The sequence below is a fragment of the Myripristis murdjan genome, chromosome 12 (genome assembly GCF_902150065.1).
Source record: "Myripristis murdjan chromosome 12, fMyrMur1.1, whole genome shotgun sequence".
Lineage (NCBI taxonomy): Eukaryota > Metazoa > Chordata > Actinopteri > Holocentriformes > Holocentridae > Myripristis > Myripristis murdjan.
This window is the reverse complement of record NC_043991.1, coordinates 16811177-16827086: the sequence shown is the minus strand read 5'-3', so window position 1 is coordinate 16827086 and position 15910 is coordinate 16811177. Positions and strand designations below refer to the sequence as shown.

Sequence of the window (15910 nt, the reverse complement as noted above, 5' to 3'; positions counted from 1 at the left end):
TTTGCAATTTTCCGGACTGACTGACCTTCATTTCTTAAAGTAATGATGGCCACTCATTTTTCTTTAGTTAGCTGATTGCTTCTTGCCATAATATGAATTTTAACAGTTGTCCAATAGGGCTGTCAGCTGTGTAGTAACCTGACTTCTGCACAACACAACTGATGGTCCCAACCCCACTGATAAATCAAGAAATTCCACTAATTAACCCTGATAAGGCACACCTGTGAAGTGAAAACCATTACAGGTGACTACCTCTTGAAGCTCATGGAGAGAATGCCAAGAGTGTGCAAAGCAGTAATCAGAGCAAAGGGTGGCTATTTTGAAGAAACTAGAATATAAAACATGTTTTCAGTTATTTCACCTTTTTTTGTTAAGTACATAACTCCACATGTGTTCATTCATAGTTTTGATGCCTTCAATGAGAATCTACAATGTAAATAGTCATGAAAATAAAGAAAACGCATTGAATGAGAAGGTGTGTCCAAACTTTTGGCCTGTACTGTATATTATTTTATAGAATAATGAACCAATATTCAAACAAAATTCTCTGTGTGGTGAAATGGCAAAATTGCTTCAAAGATGAGCTTGTGACTTGACCAAATTTCTCAAGTATAGGTATAGCGCCTATCATTGTTTCTTGGCATTTAGAGAAACATAGGCTGCTTTGAGAAAGGAAATTATGCAGAACTTCATCTCTACAGACGAGAAGTGATACTTTCACTTCTCTGAAAGGTTTATACAGTGCTTTAGAAGCTCTGCAACTAAATCAGTGTGTTATGCAGACGGAGTTCAACCTGCCTGCCTGGGCAGACGCACAGCAGCAGGAATACTGAAAAAGGACTGGCATGCAAAACACTTCCACTGGCACTTGGTCGTGTTTTTCACCTAGAGCAACAAAACATCAAAATAATATATTACTGCTGAGGCGATATTTCCGTGTGCAGGAGAAAACAGGGAAGACAAACGCGTTTAGAACAGGGTTGAGTTTATTTCCTAAGAAAACTTAATTATCTTAAAGTGTTATATGCAATGGGGTCTCAATGCACCCAAAACTGGCAGCATTCCAAAAAAAAAAAAAAGAGAAATTTTATACAAATGTAACCTAGACAGAAAGAGGAACCGATTAAAAGGTTTAGACTTAATCAACTCTTATGGTAACAGTGTTTTTGTACCTGAAAACTGAGACTGATGACCTATAAACTACATCCTTGAATTATATTTTCTCTAAGTATTCATATATTAATATACAGTTCTCCACATCATCAACCCCCCCACCCTCGCATTGCTCCCAATCAGTATAAGTAGCACAAGTAATGATTACATTTTGTACATTCAGTCTTCTGATATCATATAAATGAACTTATTACAACAAAAACAAACAAAATATAGGTAAACAGCTGAAAAATATTTACTCCAAATCACACAGTCAATAATTTCTCCTATATATGGCATTATGTTTGCATGTGGACAGCAATGGATGACCAAACACACATCTCTCACAGGATCAAAATGCAAGGAAGCAGTCAATAGTGCTAATGTAACACCGTAACAAGTTGCACAGTATTGGCTGGTGCAGAACGTAGTCTTAACCAACCCTTCTGCTACTTCAACACTGATTTTCTTTACTCTGCCAAACGGCTCTGTAAAGTCAGATGGAAAAAAAAAAAAAAAAAGCAGCCATAGCCTTTTTTTTCTCCAGCTGGCTTCTAGGTACTTCAAGAACATAGGTAGTCCAGGGTTTTGTTTCATTTTGTTTAGGGGTGTTTCCAGATGAAGACATCAATCTGTTTCCATACATGCGACAGCTAAAGACTGAGCAGAAACTTAACCTGATGTCATGAAGTTTGGTGAAGACAGGATGCTTTTTTGTTGACATGTCACAAGTCAAAGACAGACACAAAGAGACAGACAAGAGATGCACACGAGTACAGACATGCTGGAATGTTAACATAACCATCTGGGAAAATGACGATGAGATGACACACCAGGTGCTTTATGCGATAAGTGAAGCAAACTCAAACAATTAATCTCCGTGGCCGAACCAATGGAATGCACAAGTGTTGTATGGCTGTGGTCGGAGCTCCCTGTGAGGAGCTGCGAGCTGGAGGCTGAAACTTGAATCTGTCCCCCGCCGTCAACCCAAGGCAACAGCTCCCTCACTCATACGATGCACATGCACCAGTAGACCTTTGTCACAGCAGCCATTTGACATGAAATAGCAGGGTAAACACCGGTGTCACTGCTAGCTCCGTTACATTCAGGTCTAGCAGAGCCGCAGTCCCTGCAGTTGTGCACTCTGGTTCACCGGAAAAGGCTCTGTTAACCTTAAATGGAATGCAACCTTAATTTGGTTGGTGATTTTGAATGTCCGGACCCTTTACTACACGATACCCATAATTTACATGTCAAAAAAACCATTTTGCAAATCATGCAGGGGAACTAAGTATTTCACAACCTATAATCAAAATCCCTCCATTTTTCAAATCTGAATTTTTGGTTCTCAGTGGAATGAATGGAAACCAATAGCCAGATACAAGGCAGGGAAAAATGATATGGGAGTTCAACATGATTGCTTGCTTTGGGAAAAGATTCGCAGAAATATGAAGTACATTTTGTAAATATGAGTAGATATTTGGACTTATTTGGACTTATTGTATATTGTTGTATATTGTACAGAGGTTGTATATTGTATATAGGCGTGTAATATATACTTTCTATTTTATTTTTTATCTATTTCATTCTTACCTATTTTTTACTTGCACAGTGCTGGAGTTGTTGCAATTGCATTTCACTGCTGCTGTACTCGTACATCATGCATGTTACAAATAAAAATCTTGAATTGAATTGAATCTTGAGGCTAAACATGCAACCGTTACGGTCCTTTAATAAATGTCATTAGCAACACCTGTGCTTATGCTGCGTTTTCCATGTGAACATGGTTGCTGCAAAAAAGGTCTGTTCTATTGAAACAACTGTACTTTTAATCCCAGGGGTCCAAGATCACACATGACCAGGTTGATATAGGCAATTAGGTGAGATCCACAGTGCCCTGTTTGGGACCCTATATAACTCCTATGGCCTGTTGCTTACTGTACACATTAGATGGCTCTAGATGGGTGCCACGGGGAGGGACAAGGTGCGGGGGACTGATGCTCTCCTCACATACCAGACTAAATCCTGATGCAGCCACTGCTGATAAGCATCAATATGAGCATCAGGTGGAATCAGGTGGTTTCCTGGGACGATGACTACTTCTCCCTGTGAGTCATGAGCCCTTTTCACACTATGATTAGCCCTGAGCTTTCAGTCATTTCACACTTGTAACTTAGAACTTGGGATATCCCCACTCTTAACCTGGGACTAACTACAGCCCACTCTAGAACAGGGTTGTCCCAAAAACCCAAAAGTCAGGGTTAAAGTCTGCTTTGTGAATCAGGGTTAGAATAAAGGTTAGAATAAAGGCAATATAATACTGGTGAAATGCAATAACATGTTTGTTGCCCAATCAAAACTGTGCTACAGTGTTCTGAGGACTTTAACCCCAAAATTCCACCTTAAATGGGAAGCCTTAACCCTGGGCTGAATGTAAAGTCTGGGTTCTTAAGTACAAGTGTGAACCGAGGCTGACCTGAGATCTGGGCTACAGGGCCAAGTGTGAAAAGGGATATAGTGATATTCAAACGGCCACGTGAGCTAACCAATGACCTTGATTACTACTGTAATTGTTAGACATAATTTGCAAATCTGTATAAGTTGTAGTATCCTTTACCAGGTTTGGATAAAACAGAAAGATAAATCCATGACACACCAGTCTCCAATTCAGCTTACCTGGAACAAACATATAAACTTCCAATCAGGCATCAAAAGACAGAGCACTGGAATATTATTTGGCTAGACACACCTCTATGTACACCAGTACTGCTGCACGAGGGTGTAAATAAAATTGGACGTACCTAACAGATAGTAGAACAGATTCATGTTGTCAACAGGGCACAACTTCAGGTGCAAATCAAATTTTACCCAAATGATGTGTTCAGTGTCTAATGGACGGATTCTTTGAAACATAAAGACATAAACGGATATAGCGATGCAGACACAGACATAACAAAAACAATCATACACACACACACATAGCTTTGGCACTCAGTCAGGCAAAAGTAAGGAATGGACAATGCAACATTTAGTAAGGAAGGCTAAACTTGGAAGAAAGGCACCACCAAATTAAAACAAAATGTATGTACACACGCCGCCTAAAGTGTATAAAATAACATAAAATAACTGCAGTGAAAAGCACATAAAAGGAATAAGGGAGGAGATGAGAATGGCTGAGATGCAAATGCCATGGATATGTAGACATACACAAGTACTCCTCACGCCATAGTCCAATAAGTACGTTCCAGCCATAGATGATTCACTGATAATTAAAAAAAAATAATAATAAAATAAAAATAAAATAAAATAAAAAGCGCCACTTGGTTGGAATAGGTTTTTGGTAGAGGGCAGAGAACTGTACTACCCATGAGCCTCCTCTTCCGTGGAGCTCTCCTGGGCTTTACTGCCACCTTGTGGAACCCGACCAATGAGAGGAGAGCTGGGGTGAGCGGGGATGATGACATCACAACCGACACAACAACACAGAAGAGAGCTCTCAGCTGACGGGAGAGCCGCTCCGGCAGCCAAATTGGAAGCATTCAGCTCTGCTCTGCCTGTTTGAAAAGTTTGAAAAATCAAAATGACAAGGCTGGAAGCTCCTGATTGCAAACACAAAACCGCAACCTTGTTATTTCTGATTATGCTCTGAGGGTGCTTTGGAAGTTTTTGTTCCCACTGTTTCTTGTGGATTCCTGTTTGTTTTTTGACCAGGAAATGATAGTTTCATCATCAATGCATCTAATGAATTTGAATCAATGAAACTTGTAAGTTAGCCAGCAGTCTATCTAACTATTGTTTTTTTTTTTTTTTTTAAGCTGTGCTACCTTGCTACCTAGCCTTAACTGTGTTCACTTTTAACCGGACATACGCCTAATATTTTTTTGTCTTTTTCTATGTGTGTATTTGTATATTTGCATTTGCATATTGTTACTTATATTGCTTGTGTTTTTGTTACCTGACTATGTAAATTAGCATTCTTGCCAACTCCAGCATGTTTACATTTTGTGTTCATTACTGTGCTCTGTCCTTATCAAATGAGCAAATAAAATAAATAAATAAACTCGCCAGCAAGCCAATTAAACAAAGGACCTTTGAAGGAGTAACTAAACCCAAAAGCCAAATGTCTCTGGTGACAAGGGATGACATCACCTGCCACCAAAGACCAGACACCCTACTTTTCACCATTACAGGTCAGGCGTCACAGACATTTGGGTCTGGGCTTTAGTTACACTTTAACATGCTACTTCAAGCACTGGTTTCGAGCCATGTACCAGCTGCTGGGCAGAAGAGTTGGCAAGACAGCGATGGTTGTCCGAGCGGACACTGTGGTTAACTCGCTAACTAAAAGCTCAAATGACCTAAGCACAAAATCAAGCAGATGTATCAGACAGGCAGTCTGATCTACAGATGATGAACGTTTATCTTATGCGCTGTTGAAAGTTGTAAGTTCAGAATATGGCCACAACGGGGCAATACTGCTTCACCTGAGAGCCCTCTAGTCCCTAGACAACGGACAAACCTTTAACGACATTGCAATGCCACCTCACAGCAATGGGATTCCTGCCCGGTCCTGTTTTTTTTTTTTTTTTTTTCTCAGGAGGGGCATTGCAAACAGTCATTTCAGGTCAGACGTGCGGTCTCTCTGAGGGACAGTGCAGGGGACGTGACAACATACTGTAGGTGTACATACCTAACAAAGAGAGCTCAGATGTGCTCGGGGAGGAACAGAAACGTGCAATGACAATAGAATACAGAGGAAACAGAGGTTATGAAGCCTCTCCACAGCACACCCACATACATCAGGTGCACACCACCGGTCATATTACCAGAGAAAACATGAGTTTGTTGAAAATAATGGACACCAAGTGAGCTCTGAACAAAACAAGGAGAATTTTGTAGGCAGAAACCGTCCTGAATGCAGTCATAATGTCACTTGTTTTTGCCTTCATGAATCAATCAAGAGTGGGACAATTATATTTATACTGCTAATGGCATATGTACCAATATAAAGGTACAATTAATGTGCATGGTAAACTGTGTTCTCCTTGGTGCCATTTTGTTAAGAGACACTGGGTGTGCCTGTGTGTGTGTGTGTGTGTGTGTGTGTGTGTGTGTGTGTGTGTGTGTGTGTAATATATGTAGGTGTCTGTTGTCATGCCAGAGACAGGCTGCATTTTATTTACCTCATGCAAAAAATACTAACAGTAGTTCTCAATGGTATCAAAGAATGAAAAGTTTACAGGGAACTCTGGGAGGGCCAGAGAAGAAGAGAAGAGTGGATGTGGAGGCAAGCAAAGAGGGGAAAAAAGAGAAAGAGAGAGAATAGTTATACTTCTTAGTTCAGTGGAAGGTGAACAGGTAACTAATAACACGGTTATACAGATAGAAATAGATATTATTAGTCAGAGATTAAAATTGCAGTCAAAACAGAAAAGAGAGCAATCACTTCAAACTCTTATCTGAGGAAGGCGGCATGTAACATGACAAACAATATGAAAAACACAGATTTTTTGGGAGATTCAACAGACGCACACGGCTCTGGGGTGCAAAAAGGGGCTACCTTGTGTGGTGTTTCTGTCGTTGAGGAGTTTCGTCTGGCTGTTGGGCAGAATCTTAATCTCGGGGGGATCTGGACTCTGAGCCACACGCGAAGCCATGAGAGCATTCAGATACTGTAGACGTGTCACCTGCAGCACAGCCACAAAACACAAGACGGGGAAAGTCGAGGTGAGTCATGCAACATAAGGTCTGTGGTGTAAAAACATAAGGTCTGTGGTGTAAAATGAGGTTAGAATCAAGGTTAGAACAAAAACAATAGAATACTTCTGAAAGACAACATGTTGGCCAATCAAAACTGTGCTACAAGCGCTCTGAGGACCTTAGCCGCGGGCCTTAGTGTGAGTCAAGGCTCAGCTCAGCCCTGGGCTACAGTTAACCCACGGCTTAGTTTGCCTCCAGCTAAGGAATGCAAGTGTGATAAGGGCTATTGTGAACTACCTTGTTTTCACACACATGAACGCTCTGTGCTCTGAAGGCCTCAATAGCAAATTGCTTGAAAAATGTTAATTTGACCAATCACAAGGTCAATCATACAAACATCCATTCATACAAAAACGCACAAATTGTCACTAAAAATAGAAAAGTATTTCAACGATGAATGGATGTTTCTCTTTTGTTTGAACAACACTAGGAAACATGTTTGTGAGGGCACAGAAAACAGTAACAAATAGTTACTCATGTTGCAGTCGCTGTGCAGATTAAAACACTGAAAAACATGACTCATTGCTGCTTACTGTAACATGATGCAGCCTTTTCAAGGGTTTTTTCCTTTTCAGTTACATTTATCATGATGTACCATGGCTGATTATCTTACAATATATCACATCTCACAGAATCAACTGTTTCTATGAATTTCTCTGCCATCGATTCCCAGTGATTCCCACCCCGAATGCTCACCCTTGTACGGCAGAACCTTGTATGACTCAACTGACATTTTTCCAGTTATTTGGTACTTTTTGTATAAATGACTAATAACTCTGTCAACAAGGATTCTTTGGTACGCTATCTCTTGTTTAATTCACATCCTTTGTGTTCAACTGCAAACGATCAAGCACGGAGCGTAAAAAAAAAAAATTATGTGCAGTTGTGTGATCTGCTGTGGCAGTTTCTGACCGAGCCGTACTGGCCTACCATTATGACTAAAGGTTAGAACTGATGTTTAAATTACAGGTAAAGTGAAGTTTACACACATACACACACACACACCACACACACACACACGCAGTGAAAGAGCTGGCAAGGTGTTCCTCCACAAATGGCGTACTGGCTCAAAATGTAAGTAAGTAAGTAAGTAAGTAGTAACAGCACTAACAGTGTAAACACACACTCACACACACACACACACATACACACACACAAAATACCCGTATGAGCTGCAGGTCAGTGAGAGCTCGGACGGTGTAGTCAGGACAATAGCTGGACGGGCTTGTAGCGTCTCCTAACTCAAATGGATCCCTGGGAGAGTGACGCTGGGTCGACACCGGAGACTGGTGCACTGTTATCACCCAAATACACACACACACACACACACACACACACAAAGAGTCAACTCTTTGTTCGCACAAATTTCTACCATGATGCTATCACTGTCAGTTTACTTTTAGCTACTGTATTTGTAACCTCATTTATATAACCACAGTATGGACAGTCTCATTATTCAAAAGGTGTCATCAAACACTAACTAATCTAAAGGTGACCGAGGCTGTGTGCTTCAGTAATTTACTGCATGAAAAATGGTTAAGCTTGTGCTGTGGACTCGTATAAGAAGGGATCATCTCAGGTGGCAGGTATTCCTGTAATTCTACTTTCTCACCTGAAGATGGTGCTGTGAGAGCAGACACGCCGTAGTATGTAATGCCCCATTCTCAACTTCAGCCCCTCTTTACCGATCTCCACCTCCACGCGGCCCTGAGGAAACACACATCCAGCATGCAGTATCCATCATTTACAAAGGTTTATATTTCCTCAGTCTTTCATTGGCAAAATATTGAATAATAAAAAAAAAATAAAAAAAAACATTGTTTGAGTTGTTAGAAACCCAGGACACCAATAACCGATATCAGGGTATTATCAGAATTTACAGTATTAGAAATGCCAAAACAAACCTTTTTTGAATTGACAAATGTTTAATTAACGTTATTGGATTGGTAAAAAAAAAAAATGCAAAAAACACAATGACCAGAAAATTAAAGCAAAATGACATGGAAATAAAAAAATGCAAGAAAACTATATTTGTCATTATTAAATTATATATTGAAACATTAGATCAGTGATGCTTGCGAAAGCTTGATGCCTTTCACAAGCATTTAAATCCACTAAAACTGAAACAAAACCCCCTGATATAAATCAGGGCTGGGCAATTAATAGAATTTTATTTTCAGTTAGGATTTTGGCTTCCAATGTTTATGAAAACATAAATAAAATGGGTTGGCAATGGTGCTCTCGTTTTGTCTTGTGTTGTAAAATTCAGCATACCGCCTTGCTTACAGAGGTGTGTGTTCACCCCTAGCTAAAGCCCAAATTCAGCCAGCCTGTGGCATGTTTGTATTTAAAGTTCAAGGAAAGCCACTGTTAAAAAATAAAACTTTTTCTGAAAGTTCACTAAATGCATGATGTTCCCAAAGGCGATAGGTAATTGTGTTAAATCGTCATGATCTCAATATTGACCAAAATATAGTGATTGTGATTCTTCTCCCATCATCAGGCAGACCGAGCATTAATGATGCTATACAGAGCCAATACAGTCTTTTCCAAAAACAAACGTACCTGCAGCAGCAGGATAAAGTAGTCCACCGGGTGGTTGCGTGTGTAGAGATAGTGGTCTGGACTCAGTCGGTTGTTGGGGTCAAAGTGCACTTCCTGGTTGACACTGGGGTGACGGAGCAGGTGGAACAGGACCTTCTCAGACACACGTCCAGGGCTGAAGTGCTCCACTTCTACATGGGACAGGGGCCACGGACAGATACACTTACTGTCTAGGGTTACGGTCTAAGGTGCAATGTATAGCGCTCAGACAGTGATGTCACACATGGGATCAACTGTGTTTACACAGCCTGGTGACCTCAAACAGCTGCACGCTCAAAAGCAGCCGCTTATCTTTGGTTCCTTTTTTTTTGCATTTCAGAGAATTCAAGCAAAATATGTGCCACTTTTTTCCAACCTCAGTTAACCCGGTGGTTTTCAAGGTGAGGTCTGGAGACCCACAGGGGTCAGTGAGGGGCTACCGGGGTTTCCTCAGCAAATGAGGAATGGTTTAATTTCACTGTAATTTAATTCACAAGACTGTCCCATACAGAAAATGTATAAGAGGGATTAACAACAATAACATTTTCTTCTTTTTGGTCTAATCACATTATGATTTGTCAGTGTGACAGCTAAACAATTTAACCCTTTGAAAGCTCTGCAAATTCAAAGCTTAGAAAAACTGGCAAAAAATACTGAAACATTGTTTTAAAAATTGCGCAAAATAAATGAATTATTAAAAAGAAGAAGGAGAAGAAAAAGATTACCAGAAAATTAGCAAAAACAAAAAAGTAAATTATCAAATTACTTTAAAAAAATCAAAAAACATTATTTGTAATTATTAAAATGATATATTATATACTTTCTTTCTGAAAGTCACCTGGGGGTCCGGAGGTTTGAAAGCCCTGAGTTATCCATTACAAGCTGAGGGTACAACAGCCTGAAAAAGCAGCTCAGAGAAAGAGAAGTTGGTTGCTATTGAGACATGGCTACAGTGCCACATGCTACCACTCACACACGTTAACAAGTAAACAGTGAGCCTTCACCCTCCAGCTCAGTTGGAATAGCTAACAGTGATGTATTCATTATGGGCACTGTGTTAAAGTGTCACTAAAAATAACTCAATGTTAAGGTAAATAGGCAACTTTAATCTCACTCACCTTTTCCCTGTTTGTCTCAGACTCTCAGCAAACATACAAGCACCGGCTAACGGATAATTGCATGCGCACACACACACACACACAGGCATACCTCTGGAAAGGAACGGGTGTGGCCAGCAGAAGTTGTGGTGAGGTGCGGATCTTGGGTTCTCCTTCAGGAAGTTTGAAAAGAGGAAAACTCCTCATGGACACTACGAGGCTCCATTGGTATGTCCAGCGGAGGTAGCGGCCGCTTTACTTTCATGTCCACTGCAGCAGGACGTGGAAGGTGAAAAGACAAGGAGAAAGTTATAATAACCATCTCCATTATTAAAACATTCCAACCCAGAGCCAATTTTTTTTGTACAAAAACTCACAGTAGCCATCAGATTCATCCAGGATCTCTGATTTGATGATCTCCTCAATAACGTCTTCTAAAGTGACCAATCCCAGCACCTCGTAGAAGGGATCACCCTCCCCCTCGTTGTTCACCTTCTGGACGATGGCCAGGTGAGAGTTGCCTGAGTCAGGGTCACAGGTCAAGGTGAGAGGTCAAATCAAAAGAAGAGCCTTTAATCATAATCCCTGCTCAGGCATCTGTTGTGGTCCGTGATGCCCTGACTGAGCGCCGTGCATGCACTGAAATCTCTCTGAGGTGCTCCTGCTCTTCTCCTCCTCCAACATTTCTGGCACATTAAACACTGTGACAGTGACTTTACAGCAAGACACAATGTGCAGCATTTTATCTGCAGCTAGGGTAAGGCGAGGTACAGGGCTGTGCTACAAGGAACAATCGGTCTATAAAAATTGAAATATACAATATTTAAAAACAAAATGGGTTTGTGTTTCTATAAAGAACCCTGTTTTCTAATATGGTTTCTAAAACTGTTTAATTTCATTATACAATCTGCTGTATAATGACCAATAAGCTTCCTTGTATCCTTGTATCTTTGTATCTATGTATGTCATCAGAAGTAAGTTAAAGGCTTTTGGGAAAGAGGATAGGGTTTAACAGTTTTCAGTATACAGCACAGACAAAAAAAAAAAAAACATTTTATGTTCCAACTCTTGGATGATAGATTTGAATTTCAGTAAATGCACAAAGGCTGAAAAATGAATCACAATATTTTGAAAACTGCAAGATCGCCAAGTGCAATATCCAAATTGCAGGAGCTGCAGTTTTGATGATAAAGGTAAAATGTGAGACAAAACATTGTTGTAAATAAACTATTATGGTGCTACAGAAAAGCCTTTGACTACAAAATGTATTTTCCAGATATCCAAACAGCATGCTTGTTTGGTACAGACCCCCACAAAAATCCCATTATCTTGATTTTAATAGCTTTGTTGTGTGAAAATTATAATCATGATCATTCCTTCTAAAATGATGTATCATATCACTATTGCAATGCTGATTTTTCAGGTTAACTTTGCTGCGGTCAAAATAAAATCATCAAAATGTATAAAGCGGCAGGTGTTTTTCCTGCCTTGGAAATGTGCCTGTGCTTGCGCCTACTGGATGCACCTGTGAGCACGAGTGTAAACACACCTTTCTTGAACTCCTCCAGCATGGCGTCCAGCTTGGTGTCGTTGAAGACAAAATGCAGCGGGTGGTTGTAGAACTTGGTGATGGTTGTCATGGGCGTGCAGTCGTCTGGGTCCACCAGAGCCAAGTCTTTCACATAAAGGATTTCCACAATGTTCGACCTGACAAAACATGCACACACTCAGTGGAAATGTGTAATGCGATGCGACATACAAAACCATGTGGTGTCTAAAATACATAAAGCACCAACTCCTTGCACTGAATGGGAGGTCAAGTTGTCCTTGTGCCACCTGTGCTTACATAGGAAGATCTTTGTTACAACAAGTAAAAAAAAAAAAATACTGTATCTAAGCAAAAAAAAAAGGTCTGGGACACCCAGATTGCTTTAATATTAATAAAAGTTTAATTCTATTTGGCTGTTAAAAAAAAAAAAAGAGAGAATTGTAGTCAGTGCATTTCAGCTCAGGGTAAGAACATATTAAGGAATGCTTTGGATCTATTTTCTCGTGTGCAGTAATTTGTCTTGTGTCTTCTTATAACTAGGAGTGCATTTTTCCATGGAGCATTCAAACTCAAAATCTTTAACACCAGAAACTCCACACTGTTGTTCTAAGAGAGTAAAGTGTTTCTGATACACACTGTATCTGTTGTTTACATTGACGTGCAGTGTTTGCAGCCTCACTGAAATTAATGTTTGTATTTTGGGATGAGAAAAGAGAAATGCTGGAAAAGGTTATAAAAATCTCCTTTAATTGTGCGCCCACCTCTCCTCCTCATAAATGGGCACGCGTGTGTAGCCGCTCTGCATGATTTCAGACATGGTGGAGAAGTCCAGGATGGCTGTGCTGGGCAGCATGAAGCAGTCCTTCAGAGGAGTCAGGATGTCCTCCACTGTCTTGCTGCGCAGAGCCCCGCGGCTGAACTCCTCCTTCACAAATTCACTGCAGAAAACAAACCCCGACATGCAGACGTGGTTACAGACAAGACATGGTGGTGATAACAAGATGCTGCAAAGCCACAGCTAAGGCCGGGATTTTCAAAATGTGGGTCCTGACGTGGAGCCAGGTGGGTCGTGAGAAGGCTGCGTTGATGCATTCTTTCCTGGATGAAGGAGCTTGGAAAGTTTTTAACCATGCAATGCAGGCAGAATTTATACACCCATCAGCCCTGTTCCTAGAGCAAGTCTATGATGCCCTACAAAAATGATGATGCCTGGAGAATGGGAGCAGCCTTCTTAGCTTAGCTGACACCATGGACACATCTTTAAAACCAAGTGCAGCCAATGTGCTGCCTACAAACAACAAGGATAATACTCCCAAAAAAGGTGTCATATAGAAAGTACAACTAATTGATTGTGGGTTTATAGCATGTCAAAGATCAAGCTGTGTTTATGGTCAGTCTTCCCTATTGCAGTGTGTGGGAAAAAGAAGTAAACATAGAGAACCAATGAAAAGTTGGCACCACCATAATGATGAATATAAGAACACTGTGAGCTTAACTACTTTACTGATAACTTTCACTTCATAAGATATTTGGTGGGTCTCAGGACACATAGGACCTTTACATGTGGATACTAGGATGAAAAAGTTTGGGAACCCATGATGTTGGATCAAAGCTAAGTAGATTTACATAAAGATAAATGTGTGTGTTTCTGTGTGTACATGCTTGTTACCTGTAGGGGTCATTGACACTGGTGCGGATCATCTCCATGGTTCTCTCCCTCACTCCACAGGTGCTGATGTCCCGTCTCAGCGCCAGGTCCAGGATGAGCCCCAGAGGACAGGACAGGGGGCAGGTCAACACCATACACACCTGGGCCAGCCAGGTCAGACCCGGCGCCACCTGGAAGCCATAGCCGGAGCAAACTATGTGAGGCACCAACTCAGCCAAGAGGAAGATGAGGAAGCCACTGGTGAAGACTGCAGCGGCGATGGAGCCCAGCGCCCGATACAACAACACACCCAGGACCGAGTGTCCCACAGCACTGAGGAACAGCAGGGAGCACACCTGGGATGTGGAGACATTTGAGAGGAGAGATGTGACATCGCTTCACAAATTTCCAACAGGATTCTTTGGCACTAAAGAGACAAGAACAGCCGTATTTCATATGTTTGACACAATCCTACATGCCTTCCTGCCCCTCTGCTGTCCTGACAGAAACTCACCAAGAAGTTTCCTCTCCTCCTGATGGGTTCCAGGCGCTTGGCGGCCCGCTTCTCCTCCTCGGAGCCACAGCTGTGCAGGACATAAAGCTCCAGCGGGTCCAGCCACAGCAGGCTCAGGTTCACGGTCTTCAACACCCCGCAGACCACGACCAGCACCACCACCAGCACGGCAAGACCCCATGGCGGGATGTAGTCCGGGGGCAGAGCGCTGTTTATCCGCAGTTTTGTCCGGTACCACAGATGCCCACTTCCCTTCACTCAGCACGCACAGGTGGTGGTAGGTCGGCTCTCCTCCTACTCCCGGGGCTGAGGAGATGCTCTGTGACCGAGCCTCCACCGTTATCAGCCCGCTGTTCGCCTCGTCCGCGACAAACTCCCCCGTTACCTGGAAAGCGGACGCTTGGCGGCGGGGCTCCTGCCCACATGGGTCAGCTGCGTCCCCCACTCCCCCTGCCTCCCCAGGAGGTGCCCCGGCGAACGCCACCCACGGCCAGCTTCCATTCAGATACGAGCCAAAGAGACGGAGCTTGAAAGTGGCTCCCTGCGGCGCTGAGATGATCCGCTCCTTCATGCACACCCGCCCCGCCGGGTCTTCCAGTCGCAGCCCCAGAAGCAGCGGGGCTTGCTGGCTGCAGGCGCCGTACCTGATCCCGCAGAAAAACAATATCATTAACAAGAACCGTAGACTTGCCAAGCTGGCCACCATATTGGAATTGGTCAGCCTGGCTCTGCGCGAATCATGTGACTCTACCTCTTCCGCGTGGCGCCGCCCACCGCGGCCGAGCCAGCCACTCACAGCGCACAGAGAAACTGGCTCTCCGTCGGAGCCATTTTGGCTCTGAAAAACATTAGCCCGTACAGAACAGTTTTGTACATTATGAAGCGCATTTCTTGATGTTTTCTCCTCACGCACCCCGCCCCCTTCTTAAAACCTGGCGAATTAGAGCCGGACTGGGTTCACGGCCAATGGGAACTCGGAAAACAAGAACGAGGGATGCCACGCCTATCTTTGTTTAGTTTCTTGAAAACAAGTCATTCATCACGTTGTGTCTTTCTGCCAGTCTTTGAATGCATGAGAGACTGCATATTTACACTCACTGTACAGATTATTATAACAGATTTCTAGAAGTGGGTTGTTCCTTTGGCTGTTTTTAAAAGTCTTTCTCAATACTTAAAAATACTTCTGTACTCCGTCTTGTGTATTTATCACTGAAGTACACTTGGTGAGTGATATCTGTGAGGCATGTCTTACTTTTAATCACATGGTCAGTCTTTTTAATTGAAACAAAGGCATCCACTTCATTGTATCTTTCACAGATTATGGATTAAATGATTTAATCTGTGCAGTGTATGAGAACCACAGGACTGGCAGTGTTAAACAATATGGGTCTAATGGTCATCCTCTTGATCTGAGGATCCATCCACATTTCATCTCATGTAAACTATTGCTGAGTCCAGTTAATGTGCAATGAGCAAATCCCACAGTTAGCAAGTGGGTCTAAACCCACAAGAAAAAAAAGCATCTTAAACAAACATTCCTTACTTTTGCTAAAGGCCCATGCTTGACAGCAAAGTGAGAAAAATGACAAAACACAGGCAGATTTTCA

At 42.0% G+C, this 15910-nt stretch overlaps 1 protein-coding gene across 1 annotated transcript; it reads right to left on the bottom strand.

Moving 5' to 3' along the window:
* Positions 1–968: 968 nt before the first annotated feature.
* cnnm3 (cyclin and CBS domain divalent metal cation transport mediator 3) lies at positions 969–15030 on the bottom strand. The gene is given in 15 exon segments (XM_030065178.1): positions 969–4562; positions 6713–6839; positions 8076–8206; positions 8525–8568; positions 8570–8619; positions 9478–9647; positions 10705–10724; positions 10726–10784; positions 10786–10862; positions 10970–11113; positions 12142–12299; positions 12903–13079; positions 13811–14145; positions 14304–14528; positions 14530–15030. Coding segments are annotated over 15 exon segments (2247 nt in total). The 5' UTR covers positions 15010–15030; the 3' UTR covers positions 969–4512.
* Positions 15031–15910: the final 880 nt, after the last annotated feature.